The 14,341-nt window shown below is 48.0% G+C and overlaps 1 protein-coding gene across 2 annotated transcripts in view; it reads left to right on the forward strand.

Annotated features, from left to right (window-relative positions):
* Positions 1-14,341, forward strand: part of TMEM65 (transmembrane protein 65) — a 63,230-nt gene that overhangs the window by 30,882 nt on the left and 18,007 nt on the right. For both annotated transcript variants that reach the window (XM_072151221.1, XM_072151222.1), the window contains one exon: positions 11,070-11,114. In XM_072151221.1, the coding sequence (XP_072007322.1) occupies positions 11,070-11,114 (45 nt within the window). The remainder of the gene's footprint in view (positions 1-11,069; positions 11,115-14,341) is intronic.

A 14,341-nucleotide genomic window follows, 5' to 3' on the forward strand; every position in this document is an offset into this window, starting at 1 on the left:
TCCGTTATAATATATAATGTATTACATAGGTTTTTTTTTATTATAGTAGGTTTTTTTTACTCTCCTCTTCAATAAACAGATGTTGACATTATCGAACAATTGAGTCGCCTTGCGCTGTTTGAACGTCCACCTTTTGTTTTGGGTTTTTCATTGACGTCAGTGTCACACGATACTCTCACTGTTACCAATCATCTCAGTATTGATGGAAGAGTCATATCCTCACTATTAGCAACCTGCTATAACTGGGATGTAGTATGACATCCTAGGGATAGGACGTGGCTGCAGCGCTTTAACGGACATGGACTGATCTGGCAGCTCTGTGCAGTGCTGCGTATTCTGTGAGCCCTATATAAATAAACTAATTATTATTAACCAAACTCTACAAATAAAATTCATATTGAGATGACCCTGCTGACCCTGTCCTCTATTAAAACTGATATGACCCTGCTGGCCGTGGTCTCAGAATGATCATATTGCTCTGTTCTCTAATGAGATGGCTCTGTTTACCCTGCCTTTTATTAAGATGACTCTGCTGACCTTTCCCTCTAATAAGATTGAGATGACTCTTCTATCAATACTGAGATGACTCTGCTGACCCTGTCCTCAGAATCAGATTCCCTGCTGCCCTTTTTCTCATGAGGATGAGATTGCTCTGCTGACCCTATTCTGTAATAAGTTGGCTCTGTTTACTCTGCCCTTTATCAGGACTCTGCTCACCCTTCCCTCTAATAAGATGAAAATAACTCTGCTGCCCTCTAATAAGATGACCATTCTGACCCTGCTCTCTATTCATAATGAAGTCACTTTCCCCAGCCTGTCCCAGTCACTAATTTCCACTTAGTGTATGTGTTATTATGTGTTTTTTTTTATTTTATAGAACTATATGTGTATTCTATATGCTTATTCTATGTAACTGTACTTGTACAGCGTGGACGTGTCGTAGCTCTATGTATTTGTTTACGGTATCTACATATATACACACACAGTATATATGTGGTATAGCATTGTATATATTGGCTTCTGTGCATCATATAATCAGGTTAATCTATAATCTCAGGAACATGTTTCTGCTCTTGATCTGACGCAGCATTTAGTCGGCTTTCTGGCGTTTCGCTCTGTTCCGGATCACGTTCTCTGTAGATTTGTTCTGGTACAGAGACGCACGGACAGTCTCTGTTCTGTAATGCCGCCGGTAATGCTAATTTAGGCGATTAATTGTCTCCGTACTTTCATTTACAGAAGATTAGACTCCAGCTATGTGGCTGCGGAGCATAAAAAGCTCTGACATAGCAACAATACTGGGCAGAGGACCATAGCAACCAATTGGGAGGCTGCTTTTTCTTCACAACCTGCTTTCAAAATATGAGAACTGTTTTCTAATTGGTTATGGGAAAGTTACGGTATATAGGGTTGTCTACTTTAGTTTGTCCATTTTTTTATGAATATTAGTGGGTTTTTTTGTTAAGTAACAACGGGGGGGGGGGGGCGCAGATAAATAGACAAATTCTAAAGCAGAAACTCCATTTTAGGATGGCTCCTTAAGGGGAAAAAAAAATGTTAAAGGGGCGGTCCAGACGATCAATTTTTCAAGAAACACAGGAAACACCACTCTGCTAAATTGGGTCATTCTGTTGCCTGTGATTGGCCGAGCACCAATCCCTGTGTACAGGAGCACAAAGATGGAGGCAGCCTGCAGCTCAGACAAGTCACAAGTCACATTTTGTTTTTTGACATGCATCCAAACCAAAGCCCAACCCCTGTGACTACCCCAGGATTTTGTCAGGATGCAAGAGTAAGTTATAACACACAATTGTATAGTAATGCAAATGCTTAGAAAAGGCAGAGAGGCAGATGTGCACTGCAGGTGTGATGGGCTTTTACAGTCTGTCTTTAGTGAAAAATGAGGTCCCTGGTGACAGGTTCCCTTTAAGTCAATCTTATTTTAGTTTCTTTTAAATGCTGGTTCCCTTTAAGTCACTACTTGGTGTGTTTAGTTATTATAATGGGATTGTATAACCCCAACCATAGTAATGGGGGGCTTCTTTGGTTTAGTGGTGGGACAAGGCTTTCTGTGAACAGGAAATAGAGTTTTTTTTTCAAGATTTTTGAAATACCCTTTAACCTGTTAACGCTCAGCAGGAAACACGGGGTGCCGGCTGTGACCTGTGACTGATAGCCGGCAACCCAGTGTAACACCCACGATCAGAGTTGTCTCCGATCGCGGGTGCTTAACCCGTTAAATGCCGCAGTCAGCGCGACCGCAGCATCTAACATGCATCTGGGGGGTCTTTCTCCCATGATCGCCCATCCCCCCCCCCCCCCCCGAATCGTTTTCCGGGGGCACCGTTCATTACTATGGCATCACTGGGGTCCGATCTGGACCCCAGTGTTACCTGCAGGAACTGCCGGTAAGATGGCGTCTGTGATGTCATCTTACTGGCAGAGTGCCACCCTATGCAAGTGCATAGACTGACACTGCTGATACCCTGCAATACATGAGTATTGCGGGGTATTATCATGAACAAGCAATCAGATGATTGCTTGTTCATGTCCCATGGTAAAAACAAAGTGAAAAAAAAAAAAAATTCTATAAAAAAAATAAAGTAATAAATGACTAAAAATGCCCAAAAGCCCCAAAACATATAGAGACTTATAACTCAAAAAAAAGTCTAAATCATAACCCAAACCCCACATATATTGTATCACCGCGTCCGTAACAACCCGTAGAATAAAATGAAATAATTATTGAACCCGTACGATAAACGCTATAAAAAAAAACTGTTATAAACCCTCCAAAAATTATGATTTTTACCTATTCAATCCCACAAAAAATGCTATAAAAAGTGATCAACAAAACATATGTACTCTAGAAAGATACTGGTGCAAAGTACAACATGCCCCGCAAAAAACAAGCCATCAACCAGCTCCGTAGCCAAAAACCTAATAATGTTATGCCACTTGGAAGACGGCAATACAAAAATGATAGATTTTTCCCCACATTAGGGTTTTATTTGACAAATTTAGTAAAACTTAAGAAAATATATTCAAGTCTGGTATCCCCGTAATCGTATCGACCCATAGAATAAAGCTAACATGATTATTGGGCTAAACGGTGAACACCAAAAAAAAAAGTACAGAATTGACGCTTTTCTACTCCTGCTCTCAAAAAGAAGTTCCTAAATTTTCAACAATAGGTGATACCAACCCCAAAATGGTAACGCTGGAAAAAGCATCTCGTCCCGCAAAAAAAAATGCTGTCACATGGCCCAAATAACGGAAAAGCGAAAATTTTATAGCCTACAAAAGGGGCCAATGAGGAAAGTAAAATCCTGGCAGCTGCAGGGTGCTCCTTACCTTCTGCACCTCGCTGTGCCCCCATAATACAAGTAACGGCCACATGTGGGGGGTCTCTGTACTTGGGAGAAATTATAGAACAAATTGTATGGTGGGTTTTGTATTTTTATCTTTTGGAAATGTGTACATTTTAGGGCTAAATGAACGTATAACCGGCACAATTTGACCATTCTAAATTTCGCCTCCATTTTGATGTAATTACTACGAATCTCTCAAGGGGTTAACAATCTTCGTGAAAGCTGTTTCTGATAGCTTGAGGGGTGCAGATTTGAAAATGGGTTGGTTATATAGAGGGGTTGTGATGCTAAATATGTAAAATTTCATACAAAACAGTATTTATCCCCAAAATAGTCAATTCTGAAAATCCGGAAAAGCGATATTCGATTTGTAAGCCGCGCGACATCAAAATAAATTATCCAGACATTTCAAAAATGGTGAAAATGTAAAGTAGACGATTGGGAAATGTTATTCAGCAACTTATTTAGGTGGTAAATCTAACTGCCTGAAAACGCAATGATTTCGTATTTCAAAAATGGCAAATTTTTGAAATACATCACCTTTCACACAGCAGATGCTAATGAAAGGTACAATATAACAGATCTTTTTTCCTGTAAAACCTATTTTTTTTATACAAAAACACTTTGGCAGTGTATGTACTATGCTCTGTGGGGACTGGGGGAGGGCTAAAAATGGCTCTCCTGGTGACAGGTTCCCTTTAAGTTTACAGGCATGTAGAGGGACAATGCAGAGATGGAGGCAATGCTCTCTAATGGCAGTTTATGAAAATATATTTAGTTTAAGGGGTTATTTTGCCTGACGGGTTCTCTTTAAACATCCTACAATTACAAGTCCCCCTAGGCCCCTAGGCCAGTGATGGCGAACTTTTTAGAGATCGAGTGCTCAAAATGAGACCCAAAAACCACTAGCTTTTCCCAAAGTGCCAAACTTATTGCTACCAGAATCTTTGAGCTCCAATCCGACCCTGTCCACACCTTTTCACTCCTTGGACAGGACCAAGCAGCACAGGATGGGTCACTTTAAAATAGCAGGGCACTACTTGGCAGGAAGATGCCATGTCTGGTAAACTCTGTGCCTGGAAGACAGCCAGTGTGCCCACAGAGATGCCTCTGAGTGCCATCTCTGGCACCAGTGCCATAGGTTCGCCACCACTGTTGTAGGGGAACTTTGGACATTGGGGGACATTAATCATAGGGGGTCTCAGGTTCGCCCCCACTGCCCTATAACATTCTTTAGTTCTTTGCTATTCTGCTAAATATATCTGCAAAAAAATATTTTTTACCCAAAAATCTAAAGACTTGGTTGACAAATCCTATGGAATCATTGCCTGTGTGAGAAAAAAAATTGGTAATTTGTCGGGTATATTGTTTTCTAAAATATGTAGAAGTTTTAAAAGAATCTCTGTAAAAAAGAACTTAAATTGCACTTGCGGCTGTGAAAATTTACGAGTGTGTGGATCAGCAATAAGTGTGTAGTGTAAGGTCTGTATATTCTCGCATTACTATAGTAAGTGTCCAGGGTCTCGGTAATGTGCTGATGCCGGATGATTCCTTGTATCTGAGTCGAGTAATAAATCCCATAATTCTGCTTTTTATCAGTTTTCTCTAGAGGATGGGAGCTGCTCTGCCCAGTAGTGTAATCCTATTACACAAAGCTACGGCTGACTATTCCTTACTATTACTTGGCCTCATCTGGGAGTCTGATCCGAAGCTGTAAAGGTGTTTTTTATGCTAAAAGTTCATGTCGGCCCAACATCTGGCAGTTCCTGTATTTATCAAAGTTTAGAACTGATACACAGTTCTGGAGGACCACATCTGTCACATTTTTATTAGGAACTAATGTAGTACTTTATTTCCCCTGAGGTGGCGCTGTAGGAAGATGTAAAATGTATTAGTGTCTCGCAGATCACCAGTCACGGCAGGGACAGTTACTCATAGATACTGTGACTGTAGTAATCTTCTTATATTTGTGATCCATGGCCTCCTTCCTTCTAAAAATCAACTGTTAAAATTAAGCTAAGAAGTCAGAAAAACTCACTGGGTTGTTATCAGAGTCCCTCTATGCTAAAGCTTCACAGGCTGTTACAATGTGCAGGAGCACTACCCCCCTCCTGCTCTGTGGGATTACATCTGCTTTTATCTGTGAAGTAATTTAGGAGCTGGGAGCACTTTAGTGCTTTTAGAAGGGTATTGAGCCAGGTTTTACTTTGATCTTACGATTAGTGATATTATTATATATTAGGAGAGTTAACATCATATTCTTATAACATTAGTATTTGTGTTGTCTTGTGAATCAGAACCATTGAATGGCATGAAACCTGCTTCCCGCTGATATTCCTTATCTGTCTTGGTCCAGGAATTACCATTTTATTTCCTTGCTCTAAGCTGTAACCCGGCAGCTGGTCACCGCAGGACATGACGTGACGTGGATAATGCTCCACAACAAATGCTAATAATACAGAGCCATTTACCTCCTGACTCTGTGCCGGGAATATGATAAGTCAGCTACTAAGTGCAGCGATGGCTGCTGGAGCAGAGAGATACTTTCCTTTCAATACATCACGTCCAAATAATACTTAGAATTTGTCAGAAGTTTGCCAACAATATACCCCTATAGCTCTGCCGCATTGCATCCTGGGAGGTGTAGTGACTTTTATTTGTAATTGTGGCATTCCTGTGCAGCCTAAGCACCCCTCTGCTGTGCCCCATCCCCTCCTCTCCTCACTGACCTGACTGCTGTAAGCAGCCTAAGGCTGGCACCCTCTCCTGCTGTGCCCCATCCCCTCCTCTCTTCTCACTGACCTGACTGCTGTAAGCAGCCTAAGACCGGCACCCTCTCCTCCTGTGCCCCATCCCCTCCTCTCTTCTCACTGACCTGACTGCTGTAATCAGCCTAAGGCCGGCACCCTCTCCTGCTGTGCCCCATCACCTCCTCTCCTCACTGACCTGACTGCTGTAAGCAGCCTAAGGCCGGCACCCTCTCCTCCTGTGCCCCGTCCCCTCCTCTCCTCACTGACCTGACTGCTGTAAGCAGCCTAAGGCCGGCACCCTCTCCTCCTGTGCCCCATCCCCTCCTCTGCCCCATCCCCTCCTCTCTTCTCACTGACCTGACTGCTGTAAGCAGCCTAAGACCGGCACCCTCTCCTGCTGTGCCCCGTCCCCTCCTCTCCTCACTGACCTGACTGCTGTAAGCATCTAAGACCGGCACCCTCTCCTGCTGCACCCCATCCCCTCCTCTCTTCTCACTGACCTGACTGCTGTAAGCAGCCTAAGGCCGGCACCCTCTCCTCCTGTGCCCCATCCCCTCCTCTCTTCTCACTGACCTGACTGCTGTAAGCAGCCTAAGACCGGCACCCTCTCCTGCTGTGCCCCATCCCCTCCTCTCTTCTCACTGACCTGACTGCTGTAAGCAGCCTAAGACCGGCACCCTCTCCTGCTGTGCCCCATCCCCTCCTCTCCTCACTGACCTGACTGCTGTAAGCAGCCTAAGACCGGCACCCTCTCCTCCTGTGCCCCATCCCCTCCTCTCTTCTCACTGACCTGACTGCTGTAATCAGCCTAAGGCCGGCACCCTCTCCTGCTGTGCCCCATCACCTCCTCTCCTCACTGACCTGACTGCTGTAAGCAGCCTAAGGCCGGCACCCTCTCCTCCTGTGCCCCGTCCCCTCCTCTCCTCACTGACCTGACTGCTGTAAGCAGCCTAAGACCGGCACCCTCTCCTGCTGTGCCCCGTCCCCTCCTCTCCTCACTGACCTGACTGCTGTAAGCATCTAAGACCGGCACCCTCTCCTGCTGCACCCCATCCCCTCCTCTCTTCTCACTGACCTGACTGCTGTAAGCAGCCTAAGGCCGGCACCCTCTCCTCCTGTGCCCCATCCCCTCCTCTCTTCTCACTGACCTGACTGCTGTAAGCAGCCTAAGACCGGCACCCTCTCCTGCTGTGCCCCGTCCCCTCCTCTCCTCACTGACCTGACTGCTGTAAGCATCTAAGACCGGCACCCTCTCCTGCTGCACCCCATCCCCTCCTCTCTTCTCACTGACCTGACTGCTGTAAGCAGCCTAAGACCGGCACCCTCTCCTGCTGTGCCCCATCCCCTCCTCTCTTCTCACTGACCTGACTGCTGTAAGCAGCCTAAGACCGGCACCCTCTCCTGCTGTGCCCCATCCCCTCCTCTCCTCACTGACCTGACTGCTGTAAGCATCTAAGACCGGCACCCTCTCCTGCTGCGCCCCATCCCCTCCTCTCTTTTCACTGACCTGACTGCTGTAAGCAGCCTAAGGCCGGCACCCTCTCCTGCTGTGCCCCATCCCCTCCTCTCTCCTCACTGACCTGACTGCTGTAAGCAGCCTAAGGCCGGCACCCTCTCCTGCTGTGCCCCGTCCCCTCCTCTCTCCTCTCTTCTCACTGACCTGACTGCTGTAAGCAGCCTAAGGCCGGCACCCTCTCCTGCTGTGCCCCGTCCCCTCCTCTCTTCTCACTGACCTGACTGCTGTAAGCAGCCTAAGGCCGGCACCCTCTCCTGCTGTGCCCCATCCCCTCCTCTCTACTCTCTGACCTGACTGCTGTAAGCAGCCTAAGGCCGGCACCCTCTCCTGCTGTGCCCCGTCCCCTCCTCTCTCCTCTCTTCTCACTGACCTGACTGCTGTAAGCAGCCTAAGGCCGGCACCCTCTCCTGCTGTGCCCCATCCCCTCCTCTCTTCTCACTGACCTGACTGCTGTAAGCAGCCTAAGGCCGGCACCCTCTCCTCCTGTGCCCCGTCCCCTCCTCTCCTCACTGACCTGACTGCTGTAAGCAGCCTAAGGCCGGCACCCTCTCCTGCTGTGCCCCATCCCCTCCTCTCTTCTCACTGACCTGACTGCTGTAAGCAGCCTAAGAACGGCACCCTCTCCTGCTGTGCCCCGTCCCCTCCTCTCTCCTCTCTTCTCACTGACCTGACTGCTGTAAGCATCTAAGGCCGGCACCCTCTCCTGCTGTGCCCCATCCCCTCCTCTCCTCACTGACCTGACTGCTGTAAGCAGCCTAAGACCGGCACCCTCTCCTCCTGTGCCCCATCCCCTCCTCTCTTCTCACTGACCTGACTGCTGTAATCAGCCTAAGGCCGGCACCCTCTCCTGCTGTGCCCCATCACCTCCTCTCCTCACTGACCTGACTGCTGTAAGCAGCCTAAGGCCGGCACCCTCTCCTCCTGTGCCCCGTCCCCTCCTCTCCTCACTGACCTGACTGCTGTAAGCAGCCTAAGACCGGCACCCTCTCCTGCTGTGCCCCGTCCCCTCCTCTCCTCACTGACCTGACTGCTGTAAGCATCTAAGACCGGCACCCTCTCCTGCTGCACCCCATCCCCTCCTCTCTTCTCACTGACCTGACTGCTGTAAGCAGCCTAAGGCCGGCACCCTCTCCTCCTGTGCCCCATCCCCTCCTCTCTTCTCACTGACCTGACTGCTGTAAGCAGCCTAAGACCGGCACCCTCTCCTGCTGTGCCCCGTCCCCTCCTCTCCTCACTGACCTGACTGCTGTAAGCATCTAAGACCGGCACCCTCTCCTGCTGCACCCCATCCCCTCCTCTCTTCTCACTGACCTGACTGCTGTAAGCAGCCTAAGGCCGGCACCCTCTCCTCCTGTGCCCCATCCCCTCCTCTCTTCTCACTGACCTGACTGCTGTAAGCAGCCTAAGACCGGCACCCTCTCCTGCTGTGCCCCATCCCCTCCTCTCTTCTCACTGACCTGACTGCTGTAAGCAGCCTAAGACCGGCACCCTCTCCTGCTGTGCCCCATCCCCTCCTCTCCTCACTGACCTGACTGCTGTAAGCATCTAAGACCGGCACCCTCTCCTCCTGTGCCCCATCCCCTCCTCTCTCCTCACTGACCTGACTGCTGTAAGCAGCCTAAGGCCGGCACCCTCTCCTGCTGTGCCCCGTCCCCTCCTCTCTCCTCTCTTCTCACTGACCTGACTGCTGTAAGCAGCCTAAGGCCGGCACCCTCTCCTGCTGTGCCCCGTCCCCTCCTCTCTTCTCACTGACCTGACTGCTGTAAGCAGCCTAAGGCCGGCACCCTCTCCTGCTGTGCCCCATCCCCTCCTCTCTTCTCTCTGACCTGACTGCTGTAAGCAGCCTAAGGCCGGCACCCTCTCCTGCTGTGCCCCGTCCCCTCCTCTCTCCTCTCTTCTCACTGACCTGACTGCTGTAAGCAGCCTAAGGCCGGCACCCTCTCCTGCTGTGCCCCATCCCCTCCTCTCTTCTCACTGACCTGACTGCTGTAAGCAGCCTAAGGCCGGCACCCTCTCCTCCTGTGCCCCATCCCCTCCTCTCTTCTCACTGACCTGACTGCTGTAAGCAGCCTAAGAACGGCACCCTCTCCTGCTGTGCCCCATCCCCTCCTCTCCTCACTGACCTGACTGCTGTAAGCAGCCTAAGGCCGGCACCCTCTCCTGCTGTGCCCCGTCCCCTCCTCTCTTCTCACTGACCTGACTGCTGTAAGCAGCCTAAGGCCGGCACCCTCTCCTGCTGTGCCCCATCCTCTCCTCTCTTCTCACTGACCTGACTGCTGTAAGCAGCCTAAGACCGGCACCCTCTCCTGCTGTGCCCCGTCCCCTCCTCTCTTCTCACTGACCTTCTTCGCTATTAAGTAGTGACTCCTCCGGCACCCCCACCATTTTGACACCCCTGGTGATCGAACACCCAGCCATAGTTTAAAACTGCCCTCATATTGTTACCCATTTCTCCAGCAGAAACTCATGTCCACGTCTATGGAGCAATAAATCCATGGCCCTATCCACAGTGTAGTGGAAGAAGGTGGCAGGTTAGTGTAATCCATCTTCCATTTACGGTAAAGAGAACTTTCTTCACCAACTCTAACTTTTTGGATCCTTGAATAATTAAAGGTGCCGGTTCAATGATGAATTTATCACCACTTGATTGCTTGGGAACAGTGGGGATGAGAGAATGTAAAATTGCTTGTGCCGAGAGTTGGGGGTCAATGAAAAGTCTTTCATTTTAATTTTTAATTCATTTTTAATGGCCAAATGGAACCATGTAAGTAAGTGGGTAGCCAGTCAAGGGGCCCTTTTTGCTGCTTACAGGGTCTACTTAAAGACCTTATCAGTTCTCCTGAAAAATTCCACATGGCCACAAGTGTAACCAAAGTTCTATGGGCATGAGCCGTAAGAAACGGGAGCTTGAGCAAGGTAAGTACAATTTTTTTTTTAGTTTTTCCTTTCCCCTGCCTAGGCTCCCAGTGGTTTCCATAGGAAGCAGTTATACCCCATAAGAGATTTAGGAGAGCTGCTCATTTACGTTGATTTATTCTACTAAGCTGCCCACAAAAGAGGAAGACTTATAGTAGCCCCTTTTAGCAAAGCCAAAATGTCTCCCAGAGGTAAGTGGGTGATTGCACTATTATGGGGCAGGAGTGTCAGGAGATGTTGCTGGTGTCCTGGTCCACACCGCTCCTAGTTACACATCTAATTCTTTGTACAGGTTGAGATCTCTATAAATGATGTGTCATGGATGTGTCTGTGGAGCCGGAGCAGGCGGATAATAACAGAGCCGGAGCCGGGGGAGCGCTTCCCTTGGGCAGGGTGGAGACGTGTTGGCAGTCAGCAGTGTAATTACCGTGCCAGCCCTTCTCCATACCTCCCTATATTGTCCTATATTATTTGCTGCAGAGGTTTTCTAATAAATCCTTTTCTATTTTCTTTCAGAACAACTTGAAGCTGCCCCACCCTCCTCCAAACAGCTGAAACACGGTAAGATGTCTAGGAGATTATCTTGTATGATTCATAATGGGTGAAACAGTGAGCGGGTTCTATTTAATAATAGCGCTCCAGGGGGTGTGTCCTCACACTGCTGTGTTCTTAGCGCTCTGCATAATGCACCTCCCCTGTGAGTAAATGATTGCTGCAGCTTTTACATAACAGGTGGTTGGGGCTATGGTGATATCTCCATATAGAGAGCCAAGAGTACAGCAGTGTGAGGAATGTAATAAAGACTTGACCAATCATAAAGCAGTGACTCCCAGTGAGAGATCGTATTACTCCACCCACACACAGTGATTGGCAACAAGGGTTCTGATTGCTCCACCCACACACAAGGATTACCCGTGAGAGTCCTGATTACTCCACCCACACACAGTGATTGGCAACAAAGGTTCTGATTGCTCCACCCACACACAGGGATTACCCGTGAGAGTCCTGATTACTCCGCCCACACATAGTGATTGGCAACAAAGGTTCTGATTACTCCGCCCACACACAGTATTTGGAACAAGGGTTCTGATTAATCCGCCCAAACAAAATGATTGCAAGTGAGAGTCCTAATTACTCCTCCCACAAACAATGTTTGCCAGTGAGAGTCCTGATTTTTCCGCCCACACACAGTGATTGGCAACAAGGGTTCTGATTACTCCTCCCACACACAGTAATAAACAGTGAGAGTCCTGATTACTCCACCCACACAGTGATTAACAGTGAGAATCCCGATTACTCTGCCCACACATAGTGATTGGCAACAAGGGTTCTGATTACTCCTCCCACATATAGTGATTGGAAACAAGGGTTCTGATTACTCCGCCCACACGTAGTGATTGGCAACAAGGGTTCTGATTACTCCTCCCACACATAGTGATTGGCAACAAGGGTTCTGATTACTCCTCCCACACATAGTGATTGGCAACAAGGGTTCTGATTACTCCTCCCACACATAGTGATTGGCAACAAGGGTTCTGATTACTCCTCCCGCACATAGTGAATGGCAACAAGGGTTCTGATTACTCCACCCACACATAGTGATTGAAAACAAGGGTTCTGATTACTCCACCCACACATAGTGATTGAAAACAAGGGTTCTGATTACTCCACCCACACATATTGATTGAAAACAAGGGTTCTGATTACTTCTCCCCCACACATAGTGATTGGAAACAAGGGTTCTGATTACTCCACCCAGTGGCGTAACAACCACCGTAGCAGCCGTAGCGCTTGCTACGGGGCCCGGGCGCAGGGGGGCCCGTGATGGACGGGGAAAGTATACCTTTATACCAAAACGGTGATTTAATGAACGGTAGAATTATACTGTATTAATGACATGCCTCCGGGCCCATCCCATTACTGCCCCTGACTGCAGGCCTCATATGAGGTAGGCGGAGAGATAGTGGGATGGGCCCGGGGGCACATCATTAGCAAAGTATAATTCACTGCTTGTCCCTGTACCTCCCCTGATTGCTGCTTCAGAAGATCGGCCGGCCGGCCCCGCCCACTTCACTTCCTGCGCGCGCCTCACGTGCTGCCTAGTCCGGTCCAGCCCGCGCGCCTCGCCCGCTGCTTATTCTGACCTGGCCGGCGCCTCACCCGCTGCATTGTCTGGCCCAGCCCGCGCGCCTCACCCGCTGCCTAGTCCGGTCCAGCCCGCGCGCCTCGCCCGCTGCTTAGTCTGACCTGGCCGGCGCCTCACCCGCTGCCTAGTCCGGTCCAGCCCGCGCGCCTCGCCCGCTGCTTAGTCTGACCTGGCCGGCGCCTCACCCGCTGCCTAGTCCGGCCCGTGCGCGTCGCAGTCCGGGCCGGCCTGCGAATGCATCACCTTGCTGCCTGCTCCGGCCCATGCGTCTGACAGACCTGTCCATCCTTCCCGACCGAGTGACATCTGAGCTGAAGATGGGTGAGTAAACACATGTAATTGTGTGTATGTTGTGTGTGTATATACTGGATGTGTGTGTGTGTATACTGGATGTGTGTGTATATATGTGTGTATGTTGTGTGTGTATATACTGGATGTGTGTGTGTATACATGTGTGTATGTTGTGTGTGTATATACTGGATGTGTGTGTGTATATATGTGTGTATGTTGTGTGTGTATATACTGGATCTGTGTGTGTGTATATATGTGTGTATGTTGTGCGTGTATATACTGGATGTGTGTGTATATGTGTGTATGTTGTGTGTGTATATACTGGATGTGTGTGTATATATGTGTGTATGTTGTGCGTGTATATATGTGTGTATGTTGTGTGTGTGTGTTGTGCGTGTATATACTGGATGTGTGTGTATATATGTGTGTATGTTGTGTGTGTATATACTGGATGTGTGTGTATATATGTGTGTATGTTGTGCGTGTATATACTGGATGTGTGTGTATATATATGTGTGTATGTTGTGCGTGTATATACTGGATGTGTGTGTATATATATGTGTGTATGTTGTGCGTGTATATACTGGATGTGTGTGTATGTTGTGCGTGTATATATGTGTGTATGTTGTGTGTGTGTGTGTATACTGGATGTGTGTGTATATATGTGTATGTTGTGTGTGTATATACTGGATGTGTGTGTATATAGGTGTGTATGTTGTGCGTGTATATACTGGATGTGTGTGTATATATGTGTGTATGTTGTGCGTGTATATACTGGATGTGTGTGTATATGTGTGTATGTTGTGCGTGTATATACTGGATGTGTGTGTATATGTGTGTATGTTGTGTGTGTATATATGTGATGGTTGTGTGTATGTTGTGTGTGTATATACTGGATGTGTGTGTATATATGTGATGGTTGTGTATATACTGGATGTGTGTGTGTTGTGTATATACTGGATGTGTGTGTGTTGTGTATATACTGGATGTGTGTGTGTTGTGTATATACTGGATGTGTGTGTGTTGTGTATATACTGGATGTGTGTGTGTTGTGTATATACTGGATGCGTGTGTGCATGCTGTATATACTGGATGCGTGTATATTTGCTGTATATCTGTGTATATGCTGTATATACTAGATGCGTGTGTGCATATATGCTGTATATATGTGTATATGCTGTATGTGTGTGTATGCTGTATATAATGTATGTGTGTATTAATGCATGAATGCATAGACAGGTCTATGAGTGTAAAAATGATTGTATAAATGTAGGGGAAGGGGGCCCCATTCAACGGTCTGCTATGGGGCCCAGCCTCTGCTAGTTACGCCCCTGACTCCACCCACACATAG

Source organism: Engystomops pustulosus, chromosome 5 (genome assembly GCF_040894005.1).
Source record: "Engystomops pustulosus chromosome 5, aEngPut4.maternal, whole genome shotgun sequence".
Classification (NCBI taxonomy): domain Eukaryota; kingdom Metazoa; phylum Chordata; class Amphibia; order Anura; family Leptodactylidae; genus Engystomops; species Engystomops pustulosus.